The sequence below is a fragment of the Lytechinus pictus genome, chromosome 5 (genome assembly GCF_037042905.1).
Source record: "Lytechinus pictus isolate F3 Inbred chromosome 5, Lp3.0, whole genome shotgun sequence".
NCBI lineage: Eukaryota > Metazoa > Echinodermata > Echinoidea > Temnopleuroida > Toxopneustidae > Lytechinus > Lytechinus pictus.
In genome coordinates this window covers 49,427,556-49,442,399 of record NC_087249.1, presented here as the reverse complement: position 1 = coordinate 49,442,399, position 14,844 = coordinate 49,427,556, and the positions used below count along the sequence as shown (strand labels likewise).

Below are 14,844 nucleotides of genomic sequence, written 5' to 3'. Positions count from 1 at the left end.
TATCTGTTTTACCCTGTGTCCATGTATTTGTTAATTGTTTTGATGTGTTGGAAGCGAGCAGGATGTTGGGCAAGAAGGAAGGAGAAATAGGAATAATGTGGAAGAGAAAATGGGGGAAAGTGAGTAGGAAGAGGTAAAAGTGGAGAACAACGAACGAGAGAGAAGAATGGGAAAAACAGAGAAAAGATAAAAAATGAGAGGACGAAGGGAAAAATTAGAATGATGAAATAGAAGAATAAAACAAGAAGGGAGAGAGGGGAGAAGAAAAGATGAAATGAGAAGGAAATTAAAAGTGAGAAAAAGGGTGGGAATTGTACCGAGTAGAGAAATTGAAACATAAGATGCGAGAAACGGTGAAGAAAACGAAATGGGAAGAGGAAGAGTTAGAGAAGAAAAATGGGAAGAGAGACGAAAAGAAAATGGAGAAAAGAGGGGAGGAAGAAAGAGTGAAGAGAAGAAAATTAAGACGAGAATAGAGGGAAATAATAGCTGTCTTTGAGAAATTTTTTTTTTGTGGGGTTGTCTATTTTTTTTTTTTGGGGGGGGGGTTGTCTATTTTGTTTCATTCAGGCATACCTTTTCCACATACATGTATTTTCCGAAATTGACAACTTTGACATGTAACCAAAAAATGTACAATAAATTTTACGATCGTGCATAACATTAATACCGTAAAGGTCTCAGGCAAGCCATGTACAAATACAGTCATGGAAACAAAATGATCTTCAAAATATGTACATAAAATTTAATCAAACTGCATGTATGTACTTGTAAAGACATTGGACAATGGGTAATTAAAAGGGTCGGAACTTAGTGTAATAATTAATGAGTAAAATGTAGTTATCTACTTTTGTTTTCATTTCTGTCTTCCATAGATATGATAGAAATTTCGCTGAAGTCAGTGAGAAATTTATTACCGAAATTTCTGGCTGAGCAAGCTGTTGCACAATGAACAGAGATGGCGCTAAAGCAGAAATTCTTTCATCAGCCATTGAATTAAATTGTTTTTTTTTTTTCAATCAAATTAGATAAAGTTTATTTGGAAAGATATTGATGATGGCCATCACTTTCGCCTCTTTTAGGTTTCGGTAATCCCCAAAGTTTTGTTCAATATTTATTTCTGCAATTTGTTTGTCCTATAATTGTTATGGGGTGAATGATAATTATAAAAAGGGGCATTTTAGTGAATGAATTTGCGTTTTTATAATGATCATTTTATTTCGACGAGGAACCCAATAAAAGAACAAAGACCGAACTATTTTACATCCGATTTTGATGATTTTTTCAGCGTTATGCTTGATTTGATTCAAATCAACGTTTTTCTGTCACAGTGGTGGACGTAACCTTTATAATGCATGAGATTTTAGAATTTTCCCCCTAAATAGTTGTCGCTCAGCTCGAGTTCAACACTTTGGTGGTGCTCAATTCGTGAAATGATCCATTTATTTTTCTTATTGTAGCTTGTTTTTCTTTTGCTTTTCTGAGAACTTGACTTTGTATTATCGCAGCATAGCGAATCCATGGGACCAAAGTGGCCACATGGCGAGGCCTAATAAGTCACAGAAATAGGGAGATGGGTAAAAAGGGTGAACAAATGGAAAAGTAAAGAAATGGGTGGGGCCGGGGCTCAGGGAAGAATCGCTCTTCACACTCTCTTTGATTGTTAATTAGACCCTGTTCTTAAGTTGGTTCAGAAAATGGTTCTGCTCGCGCTTTAGTGAGGTATGCATCCTGTTCAGTTACAAAAAGTGCTCAAGACATGATTGTCCCGTTTACAGGTTTTCAGGTCAGCCGCGCTGGGCGCCAGTCCTTAAAGGTCAAGTCCATCCCAGAAAAATTTTGATTAGAATAAATAGAGAAAAATAAACCAGCATAACGCTGAAAATTTCATCAAAATCGGATGTAAAATAAGAAAGTTATGGCATTTTAATAAAGTTTCGCTTGTATTTCACAAAACAGTGATATGCACAACTCAGTGTCATGCGAATGAGTCAGTCGATGATGTCTATCACTCACTATTTCTTTTGTTTTTATTATTTGAATTATAAAATAATTATATACAATATTTCATTTTCACAGATTTGACAATAATGACCAAGTTTACTGAACCTTGCTAATTCCACATGTTCAGGGAGGAATTGTATAATCGTTGTTTCACTTGACAATGAGGAGAACATTAGAATATATCATTATAATAAAATACAAAAGAAATAGTGAGTGGATGACGTCATCAGTCTCCTCTTTTGCATACCGAACAGGTTGTGCATATAACTGTTTTGTGAAACTAAGTGAAACTTTAAAATGTCATAACTTTCTTATTTTACATCTGATTTTGATGAAATTTTCAGTGTTTTGCTTGTTGGATTTTTCTCTTTTTATTCAATTAAATCAACTTTTGGTTGGGGTGGACTTGTCCTTTAATTTGCACTAGATTCAAGCATGATACCTATTCTTTATAATAGGCCTACCCCCCCCCCCCCCTTGATCCAAAAGTTATTACTAGGCCTACCGATACATTTTTTTTTTTGGGGGGGGGGAGGAAAATGCGACGATTTCTTCTTATATTTTTTGGTGGTCGCTTCATGCAGACACAGGGGATCTCGGATAGGGACTTAAAAATTGGGTTTGTGGTACCAGGCCGTACATAATAATGTCAATTGCTTTATACCTAAATAATGATGACCGATGGGGTCCGATGACCACACCCATTGGCCGCGCCCTATAACGTTCGATACCGGTACTTGTACTAGTTCCTCGACGCGACATACACCGCGCGCTCGCTTAGCGCGGCGCGGCGCCGCTGCACTCTTAGCGTTGTTTTCGCCATGTTGGGATAGGCAGGGCGAAAAGCTTCCGGGGATTCGCTTTCCAGTTTCCAGCGATGGCTGTTCATACTTTCATGTGACAATATATTTGGTAAGCTTATCTATCCAAATATTTGGGTTGATGTTTTTCGTTCTGATTCACCAAAAATCTTTTTCCATACGTTATGAAAAGAAAACATTTATTTCCATCAAAATAATGAGAACAGTCCCAGACGTGCAATTTTGTGTGGTGTTCTGAATAAACTTGTGTTGCATTGCCATTGTTTTTCAGAAAGCATAAACTTGTTATTATTATACTCTTGCTCACTTGCTTAGTCTTCATAAGTTAGACTCAGAGTCTGCATTTTAAGTTTTGATATCCCAATTCACTATAGCTTTAATGAGGAGAAAAATTTATAATCAAGGATTCAAGAAGACAAGATGCTTAGTCTTCATAAGTTAGACAATGTAGTAAAGACAAAAGACGGAACATCTATATTACTAAACCAATCCTGAAACTTTCTAAGAAAAAAGCACGAAACTGGAAACGCTATACCAAAAGTGTTTATAGAAATGAAGACGAGAAACAAGCAGACTTAAATTCATATAAGAAGGCAAGAAATGAGCTAAGAAAGGCAACAAGAGCAGCCAGTCGTAACTTTGTCTTTGAAGATGACCTAGTGGAAAGTATCAACTTTAATCCTAAGGCTTTTTGGAGGTACGCAAATAGTAAGATTAAAGGTAGAAGTCAGATAGGAAGTCTTAGAAGAGATGATGGATCTCTAGTAGAAACTGATAAGGAAAAGGCAGATGTCCTTAACAAATACTTTTGTGAAGTATTTACTGTTGAAGACTTACAAAACTTTCCAGATTATGTGACCGGAGTAGACGCTGATATACCTTGTATGGAAAAGTTAGGATTTGAAACATCAGATGTGACAAAAATGATCAAAACCTTAAATGTGAATAAATCAGCTGGCCCAGACGGGATCCATCCTAAAGTGCTGAAGGAGTTGGGTGAAGTTATTGCAGAACCACTATCTATCATATTCAACAAGTCAATGCATGAAGGTAAAATTCCAGCTGACTGGAAAAAGGGAATTGTAATTCCTCTTCCCAAGAAAGGAACTAGAACACAGATTTCTAACTACAGACCGGTGAGTCTTACATCGATAGCAGGAAAACTAATGGAAAAGATTGTGAGGAATGCTGTAGTGGATCATTTGCAAAATAATCAATTGTTGTATTATAACCAACATGGATTCATCCCAGGACGGTCATGTTCCACACAACTTCTGTATGTGCTTGAAGAATGGACGCAGATGCTTGATGAAGGGAAGCCAATCGATGTTTTGTACTTAGATTTTCGCAAAGCATTTGACAGTGTTCCCCATGAAAGGCTACTACGTAAACTAGAGAGACACGGAATTACGGGCCAACTTCTTATCTGGATGCGAGAATTTTTGACAGGAAGAGTTCAGCGTGTACGAGTAAACAGGGAACTATCTCCATGGTCTCCAGTATCAAGCGGAATACCGCAAGGGAGTGTTCTCGGACCTATTCTCTTCCTAGTCTTTATCAATGACCTATCATCTGCTGTCAACAAGAGTAATGTTGCTTTATTTGCCGACGACACCAAACTTTACAATATAGTGAGTGACTTATCAAAGATCAAAGATCTTCAAGAAGACCTGGATAGACTACAATTATGGTCAGCGAAATGGCAGTTACCTTTCAATAGCAGTAAATGTAAAGTTCTACACATCGGAAGGAATAATCCAGAAGCAAAATTTTATATGCTGGAACAAGAAGTGAAGTCAGTAGCTACTGAAAAGGATCTTGGGGTAACAGTTGATAATCAATTGAAATTTCATCAGCATGTGTCTCTAGCTGTTAATAAGGCATACCAACTGCTTGGAATCGTAAAGAGAACTTTCACTCAACTAAACAAATCTACCTTGCCCATTCTCTTCAAGACATTAATTAGACCACATCTGGAATATGGGAGCGTCATCTGGAACGGTAGATTTACAGAACATGCCAAGAAGGTTGAGAGAGTACAGAGACGAGCAACAAAACTAGTGAAGGACTTGAGAAACGTACCGTATGAAAGGAGACTCAGGGAACTTAACATGTACTCACTCTATTATAGAAGGAGGAGAGGAGATATGATAATGGTCCACCAGATTATGCATGGATTGGTCAACATTTCTCCAGACCATTTCTTCTCCAAGTCTGGTAGTAACTCTACAAGAGGTCACTCCATGAAATTATTGAAATCCCATAGCAAACTGGATGTGAGAAATAAGTCTTTCAGTAGAAGAGTCATCAATGACTGGAATAGTCTTCCTGAAAACCTAATACAAATGCCAACAACAGACAAATTTAAAAGAAATATTGATATTTTTTGGCAAAAAAAACACTTTGAGCTTCCATGACTCCTCACGCAAGCTCATGAAGTAGTAGTTTTCAGTGACCAATCATACAAGAAACGACCGGGAATTACAGGCTTGCGCCTTCATCCCGTACCAGATGATGATGATGAAGATGAGGATGAGCCATGAGCATGATGAGGGTCACTCTAGGCGACACCCCAATACTTACCCGTGCTAATAAACTGGGACTCCACTCACGCGCATTTGGGCCGCCCTAGCTTAGAACTAAGCTTTGTTTTACTAAAAAATAAATCTTCTTATGATTCAATAAATGTTACTTAATAAATTAGTACTGTTAAATCGGTACTCACCGGTTCTTTTCTTGAATTTTCTGGCAATTTCCCACGCTTCTGGCTTCAATTCTGCGGCTGTTCCTGTCGCGGTAGACAGCTACATATGCAACTTTATTTATAAATGGAGCGCCCCTTACGAGAGTTGTTAATGCCGCGGAGAAATCGTTAGGCATTTTTGCCTGTGTTCAAGGCGTAGCTGTTCTATTTTTTTTTTTATAGGTATGAGATCGAAATCACAGCGAACTCGTATTTACACTCTTCCATAATGATTCCGAAAGAGAGGCGCATCACCCCCACCCACATGGGCGCAAATCCCAGGGGGACATGTCCCCCTCACCCAAAATAGTCGGGGGCCGGGGCACATTATGAAATGCCCCTCTACTATTTTTGGTCTTTTAATTCAAAATCGAAATAAAACATGTATTTTGGAAGAGACGAGCTTACTTTTGGGGTGCCCTTTTTTTTTTTTTTGGGGGGGGGGGCTTGTTTGCTTGTCAAATTTCTTTTGGTCAAGATGACCTTCTTTAAATTGGGGTGATAAACCTTTTTCTTTAGTTTGCTTGTCAAATTTTCCAGCCCCTAGTCCCCCTACCTTTCGGGAGAGATTTCCGCCCTTGCCTACCCGGACTACTCTTGATATTGTTTGCGAATCTGCACGGGCGTCGGGGGCTGGGGGATGAGGAAAAGTAGTGAGACGAGAAAAAAATAGAAGGGAAAAGAGGACAGAAATAAAGTAAACGAAAGATAAATTAATGGAAAATAAAAGGGAGGAGAAAATAGTGAGAAAAGTGAGTGGTAGGTCGAGATTTTATGTGCCCGTGCAAAAAGAAATGAGCAGAGGTTGAGATGTTGTCCGTTTGGGCAAATGTTTGTCTGTTTGTTGGACTGGCGCCTGTTGCAAAAATTATTAAGCTGATTGAATCAGGACTAAATGTTCCAACTGCTTCATGAGGATTTAGCGGTTGTAGGTATAAATCCGTATAAATCGCGCTCTAACGCTCTAAAACTGTGTTCCGGGCTGTGTTCTTAAAAGTTGTCCTTCATATTCATTTTCGCAAAGAATATAAAGTTTTCAATCAATTGTCTATAGTTATCCCGTTTATGATACAAAAATACTTAGAAATTGGGTTAGGTTAGGGTTAAAAATTATCAGGGCACAAAATATATTTTTTCAGCTCGAGCGTCGAGCTGGCATTATTTGATCTGTGAGATTATGTTTTTAATGACATTCATTCTATTCACAGCAATATATTATTAAACATTGCCGCACGCGCTGCGCGCCGCATGAATTATAGATAGGTCTATACTTATCAGGTGAATGTTTTACCGCTTCACACTGATCATGCTGATACTGTTTTGTAAATTAAAGGGGAATTTCACCTTGATAAAAATATTGTGATAATAAGAAAAATCATTTCAAAATATCGGTGAAGGTGTTATTATTTTTTTTTAAATTGGAGTTAATAGAATTTCGAATGCTTGATTTGTGACGCCATAAACAAGCAGTTGCTCTATATTCTATGTAATATAAAATGCCAAAATTTCCCATTTTTAATGGTCCGTAATGACCCACTTTTTTTCTTTTTGGAACGAGTAGGGGTATGAAGTTATCTATTGAAATACTGAATGTACAATAAAAGTCATTATCATGTATTTCTTGACATTTCATTTACTTTTTTTTACCATAATTATATCCTATAGCTGCTCGCATAGGCCTACGCCGTCACAAATAATTTTTTTTTTAATCTCACCATTAATTTTTTTTTGGGTGGGGGATGGATTTTCCTCGAACGCATACCAATTTTTCAAATTATTTTTTTCTGCTATTTTCATAATAAACTTTAAATGAATTCACCTTTGCACTACTTAATTTTTTCAAAGACAAATTACATCTAGTCATCATCATCATCACCAACTTCATTCTCATCTTCATCACCACTACCACCATCATCATCATCACCGCCACCATCACCACCACCATCATCTTCACCAAGATAATTTTCATCATCATAATCATTGCCATCATCGTCTTTCTTTTTTTCTTATTTTTTCCCCTACCAGTTCTTTTTTTCCCTTCATATTTTCCTCCTTTTTTAGAGGGGCACACCACCACGCCCCCTCACTGGATATCCGCCTCTAAATGTATTTGATGTTGTATATAAGTTGGAGGATGCCTCATGAATTGAAATAACAGAGAAAATAAGGAAATGGAAAAAAGTAAGAAGAAAAAGAAGGATGAGGAGAAGAAAAAAAGAAAGCCAAACAAACAAGAAAAAACAATATCAAAATTTCGTAATAAAGTCTTCTACGTCAGTTTAATAATTATGTTTTCAATGAAATGAGAACATAAAAGAATTGAAACAAGTAAAAAGGGCTACATCATAGTTAAAAGAAATAGAGGGAAGCTCCGAGACAATAAAAAAGGGTAAAAAAATAAGAAAATACTTTGAAACACTCACAACACGAGCATAATAAAAAAATTGGGAATAAGCGAGGACAAGTAGCTGAGGGACCCCCCCTCTCTCTCTAGTTATTTATCTATCAAACTCGCATTTACAAGAACTTCTTACTAATCAAAATGTTGCGAGCAAAAAGCACGAGCTGGCAATTTTTTTAAATATTCAAAACTGATAGAGAGACACCTTTTAAACAATTCATGAAACATAATAATCATTCATTAGCTCAATCGAATCATTCGATTGCGAAAGGATCTGAGAATTTAGTGTTTTTAGGAATTCATTAGAAGCATAAAATTGTATCTCAACATTAAAATAAGACGGGCGCAACGCATGAGCTAAAGCTTTATATACCAATACAAAATTTGGACATTTAAAATATTTTCGTAGTTATGAAAAAGATTGATGAAAGCTCGAATCCCGAGGAGGAATATTTTTTATTAATTGACTTTTAAAAAGGCTGTTCTAAGCCCCATTTAATATTTGATTATAAGTCGAATAAAACAGTAAAAGCTGAAAAAATAAATTATTTTTTATTCCATCATTATTCTCTTTCTCTTTAACCCTGGTTCCTTTTTTTCTGGGGAGTATTTTGGTTTAAAAAAAGAGAGAAAAAAAGATAATTGCTGGCTTGTGGACGGTAGTGGAAGGGACACCCCCCCCCCCGTAGTTATGCGTTACGCCAATATTGGACCAAATGATCCTACATGTCCGAGGCGAAACTTGTGCAATCAATTAAACGTTATTTAAAAAAAAAATTAAAGCTTGCGCTGTTTAACTTCTCTTTCTCTTTCACCCAAATTTACGATGAATGCTAGCGTTATGAAATATATAACTATCAACGTCTTGCGAAAAGAATAACCAACCGATCACCTGACGAGAACGCGTATCACGTGATCTGCATATCAGCTCCGATCGAGAGTCAGAAGTGAAGAGCAACTGCCAAGAAAATCAAGAAAAGGTCGTCAAAATGTAAGTTTCCCTTAATTTCTTTCATTTTTTGTTGTTGCTAACAATGCATTTACACACTAAAATTTTAATTTCAATAAAAGAAACGAATTATAGCTTCTACTTGTGATATAAATATAGAAATATCCTGTTCTCAAAGATTTCTAACACAAAATACTACTGATGTCGCCTATGAGGTCCATACATGTAATGTTTGGACCTCATTGGTACTAGGAGTGATGAGGGTGACCATAATCCATATTTTCAAAAATTTTCATGAAGTTGTCATTCAATTAAAATTTCTCACCGTTCATACAAATTGACACAACGGAAGGCAAGATCCAAGAGTAAAATTTGCATGAAAGAATTTTAAAGTAGGTCAAGGGTTTCGCTGGTATCACGATCTCAAAATTCAATTGCTGAATTGGCATGATGGGCATGTGAATGGCGATCAGTAGACGAGAATAACTGTTGTTTCTGGGGATTTATTTAACAATTTCTGACATTTTACCATCATCCCCATTCACCGACGGTAGTACGTTATTGCAAGCCTGCATGTGTTATCATGTCGCCCAATTCGGGCCTAGTATAGTGTTTGGTCTAGATTTTTTTTTTAGGTCTAGGTTCTAAATGACATATTATCTTGAACTAGTGACGCCAAACGAACGGCAAAATTTGTTGATTTGTGACGTCATTTGCAAGCAGCTTTCCCACATGTCGTATGGTAAAAAATCAATGGTAAAAAATCAATGATATGTCATTTTCTCAGAAAATTTAAAATATGGTCTTCAGTACATCAATAGACAAAAGAAAAAATAAGTCATCAGGTATGAGGCAGCTGCTTGTAAATGATGTCACAAATCAAAATTTCTAATAACTTTTTTTCATCCTTGATGGATTTTCCTCAAACTGTCCCCAATATTTTTGATTATTTTTTCTGCTATTTTTTACAACAAACTTTTCATCAGGATGAACTTTCTCTTTAAGTCTCTTTCATGTTGCCTGAGACTGCATCTAGCTCCACTGGCCAGATCCACATTTATCTAGGGGCTGAAGCCTGCAACAATGCAGGAAGGTACCGTAAGTAACGGTGTATTAACCGCACCCCCCATTTTCGGATGGAAAAAAAAAAAAAAAATTTAATCAAACTTACTTTTTATCTCTAATATGCGTATTTAAGAAAGAGTCAAGAACCAAAAAATATCGAAGAATTACTGGTAAAAAATGATGGGAAATCAGCGCTTCGTCACTTATCTGCAAGTTGCTTCCACACTCACCTCACACACACACATATGGTACCGGTGTTCATTGCAAGTACCGATACCAGCATCAACATGGGGGCTCACCCATACGAGAAGATCGTTCGTATCATATTTCCTGCATCACAGCCCCACTTTTGCTTTCAGAATTCTGTCTAGCATTCAATGTCTTGACATGAATTCTAGACAAGGGAATACGGGAAGGTTCAAGATACGAGAAATTTGCGATTTTGTTCAGGTGTTTTTCTTGTCTGCTTTGAACCACTACCGGTAGTTCTCAGTACGTGTGTGGCGGTATCTTACAGACAGCAAAATAGGAAAAAAAAATGCTAGTACCGGTATACCGTATTTTCAATGGGAGCTCTGGGCGGGAATAAAGTGAATAATAATTAAAAATAAAAAGTCGGAAGGAGTGAAGATGGGGATTGAAGATTGATTTTGAGATCATGGATGATAGAGAGAAATGAAGGAAAGGCAAATGAAAGAAATTAATTGTCAAATAATACCAATAATTTGTCAAACAAAATAACTTCCACGGAAAGGTAAAGCGCCAGCTTACGTTGACGTTGCGATAAACATTACACATGCATGTCTTATTCGGCTAGCTGCACCGCTGTGCGATCGATTGGCGTCTGAACTTTGCCGCGATGACTAAAAAATGACAACAAAGACAGAGTCACACCATTAAAAAAAGTCAGTTTCATGAAGGTATGTGCGTTTGTTACCGTGATATAACTTTGAGGGACATTTACGGCAGATACCGGTAGTCATAGTTGCTTCCCTTTTATACCCGCGGCTCATACCCCTCTAAACGGGATTGCCCCAAGCGGCTACGCTCGGCCACCCGACGCGAGTTGAAAACTGGTAGTGGTATCGGGCTGAGATTGGCTTGGCTCAGACCTGTCACCGTGTATAAACCGCACCCCCGACTTTTGATTCTGTCCCGCCGAGAAAAAGGTGCGGTTAATACACCGTTACTTACGGTACTCCAAGAGGGTGCTGTAATCAGGGGGGAGGTCCGTGAGGATTATCCTTGAAAAAGAGAACACCTTAAACAAGAGGATTCAACAGCAGGCAGATATGACAACATTCGTGTAAATGTAAACACAAATTTGCAGGGATTCCATGGAAAATTTGGGATAATCAATACCACAACCAGGATATATGTGACCTACCACCCCAAAACCAACAATAAGTCAACCAAAATGAATATTCAGATTTTTATTGAGCTTGAAAATTAATTTCCTAAGCTTTAAAATGATATATAATACATGTATGTTGAAATTGACCAACAATAACTATTACAAGTACTTGATTGAATGCAGAGGAAATTCAGCAAGAGTTTAAAAAATAAGGAGAAAACAACTTTTGAAGTTTGGAGTTCACTCAAGCATGAGATGTGCACACTGTGTAATCTCAGTGAAACTTCTATTAAAGCAGTCCGAAAAAGTAGTGTCCAAGAAACTCTTACTTGTATCTTTTCTTTTATTCAACTTCACGACTTCAAATTTTCACAGCATGAAGAAGAATTGCTCTTTCAGAGAAGCTTTTTTTATTTGGGTTTTTTTTTTTTTTGGGGGGGGGGGGTTTTGGAGACTAAATTACTATTTTGGCTATTTACAGAGAACCTTACCTGTTGACTTATTGGTGGTTTTTGGGTGGTAGGTCACATATATTCCCATTTTCATATTCATATTCAAAGTTCTGTAGTCTTTTAATTCACTTTCTCATTATGCACAAGGTGAGCACTCTCCTGCAATGAGGTTATGCAAGCTGCAATTGCAAGCATTATTTGCTGTGAATTGGGGGTTTGGGATTGAGGTGCGGATTAGGGATTACATTTCAAACTTTAAATCTTTGTAGGGCTTATAAAATGTTGTTTACAGGGCTTGTTATAGTCAGTCCCCACTCGCTAGTGCTCCGCAAATTACATGCATCTCTTGTATTTGAGATTCTTATGATTTAGGGCAAGTTTATTTTCTTCAACTTTTATCATCGTTGGCTCTATTTGCATCTCGTGTGTATCCCTGAAAAGACTTATCTACTCTTTTTTCTCATCAGTTTAGTTTTTTTGCGGATTCTGTCTACTCCTCAATAGAAGTACCCCCTAGATGTGTGTGTGTGTGTTGCGAATGCTTTGGTGGTATCGTGAATGCATGGCCTGATTAGGCCACCCAATCATTCTTTCATTGGTGACTCTTGTCTCTGTATGCTTTCTTTAGTCTTGACTATGGAAACTGTTTCTGAGCTGTGTTGTATGATACCAGAACCAGGCTGTAATGTTGGTTTTTCTTCTTTTATTCTGTAGGTTACTGCTACTTATTCTAAGTTGAGAGAGTTCCCTCGACACCCCCACCATGTCCTCCCATAATGTCACCGTGACGTTGGAGGACGCCCTCTCCAACGTCGACCTGCTCGAGGAGCTTCCTCTACCTGACCAACAACCTTGCATCGAAGCAACGGCCGTTTCCCTTACGTATCGCGCAAACTTCGATACCAACTTTGAGGACAGAACAGCTTACGTTACTGGGATAGCTAAGTACATAGAAGAAGCCACTGTTCATTCGGAATTGGTAAGTTATGTTTTCTTTGAATGTCAATCCTACACAATTTAGCTGTTTGGCAGTCACATGAAGTAAGCTTTTCAAAACTATTCTTTGTTAGTACGGGTTGTGTGGTCTAGTTGTTCGAGCATTGGACTCATGATCGTGAGGTTGTGAGTTTGAATCCTCGCTCTACCATTGTTTCCACTTTGATAAAAAGAACGCAGAGTACAGTGTGGTCTCTGTCTTTTATGAGGTCAACCTCTATGCCTGATTAACTTTGACGTAAAATGTCTCCTGTGTAATTGTTTACACCAGCTTGGTGTTATATCAACAACAACAAAAAGAAAGCTGTCCTTCCGAGTTCACACGGGAGTTACCATAACAGAAAATTGCTTCGTTTGAGCAGAACTAGCTTTAACAACTGCTCGTCCCATTTACATGAATTTTTAAACAAGGAATACTTTTTTTTTTAAAGTGGTGTTAATCATATATTACAAGCTGCAAATGTACAAGTCGTGTTCCAAATTCAAATTAAGTCAAAACATTTAATCACTTTCGCATTTTATTTTAGATTTGAGGATTTTTTTTAAAGGCACAAACGTATGGATTTAATTGGGAGTTAAAGTTCAATCTCGTCCGTTCATGTAAACACAGAGCCCATACTTCCTGTGTACCATTTTTAGACAGATGTTTTTGAGTATCACTTTCAAATTCCATTATCCCATTTCAATTGATATTCATGTGTAGATTGTTTGTGGGAATGCGTTTGAGTAGGGTACTTCCTTATTGTGACAACCACACAGGAAAATGTCTTGGTTCAATTTTCTTTCAATTGAAAATATCAGTCATAACCTGATCGGGGGGGGGGGGGGATGTTTCACAAAACATTTGCTATAACATTAAGGGGGACTCCTAGTATGGAAAAGATGAAAACAGTACTTGGTGAACTTTCAAGTTTTTTCATGTTTTTTAGAAAGAATATTATATTTAAAAATATTAAAAAGGTCCATTGCAAAACCAAATTCCGATTTTTGGGTTAATCAATATAGTGTTGAAATTATTGAAACGGCGTATGATGCGACTAACGCATGCACGGCTGTAAGATGCGACTAACGCATAAACGACTGGAGCGCAAGGCTACGCAAATGCGCTAGCTACACTATATACACAGAGAGCGACTTTCAACGGCGCACAAACACTGCTAAGTGCGCAGTTCCATTGCAAATGCATGTGAAAATAACGAGCGTACATAAGAAAATATGCCTTGGCCCAAAACCCAATTGAATTCTTGAAATTAATTTTTTTCTAATTAAAAAGAGAATATGTGGAGATGAAGATCTGCATCAATCTCACTTTCCACCAATAGAGGGCCTCACAAAAATATGCTCAAAATTGCAGTTATCGAGAGCTCTGGTGAACAAGAAAAATTATTCCTTATATAAATTTAAATGAAAACAAATCACAACTGAATGAAACTGGGTGGTTTTTTGTAACAGAAGTTATATTTTAAAGACCTTTTATAATTTTTAATTGATAAATGAAGGTAGACTACATGTAGGTCATCCTCTGGTGTGGTAATGAGGGTAAATTTGCTTTAAAAAGTGTAGGGAAATGCTACTTTTACATGCTGAAAATGCAGAGTCCCTACCGTTGGAGGGGGACACCCACTCGGCGCCCTCATAGCTTTGATACTGATTTTTTATTATCAAAGGTTGGCAGGTATGGAACAAATTTAGAAAAGGGGAAAAACAAATGTACATGTATGGGAATTATTTGAACAGGTAGGTTTTTAGTCTAAGTTTGAACGTTTCTACTGATGGACAGGAACATATTACATATGGCAAACCATTCCATAATTATGTGTAATGCATGAGACTGTTTAGCAAACCTGGTGGGTGTTTCATAAAGTTGCTCGTAAGTTAAGAGCGACTTTACAAATGACTAGTGAACCTGAACATGCTGAATAATCACCAATGAACATTTAATGGTGAATTATTTACAAGAAAGGATCACCAGTCATTCTTAAAGTCACTCTTACACCTCTTACCGAACAGCTTTGTGAAACGGCCTCCTGAGTCAATTTCAGTTTCTTAATCCAGTGAT

General features: G+C 37.3%; 1 protein-coding gene across 1 annotated transcript in view; it reads left to right on the top strand.

Moving 5' to 3' along the window:
• The first annotated feature begins 2,768 nt into the window (after positions 1-2,768).
• The window catches only part of LOC129261151 (cytoplasmic FMR1-interacting protein 1 homolog), a 53,902-nt gene continuing 41,826 nt past the window's right edge, over positions 2,769-14,844 (top strand). The window contains exons 1-2 of the mRNA XM_054899207.2: positions 2,769-2,916; positions 12,504-12,768. Of these exons, the coding sequence (XP_054755182.2) occupies positions 12,553-12,768 (216 nt within the window). The 5' untranslated portion in view covers positions 2,769-2,916; positions 12,504-12,552. The remainder of the gene's footprint in view (positions 2,917-12,503; positions 12,769-14,844) is intronic.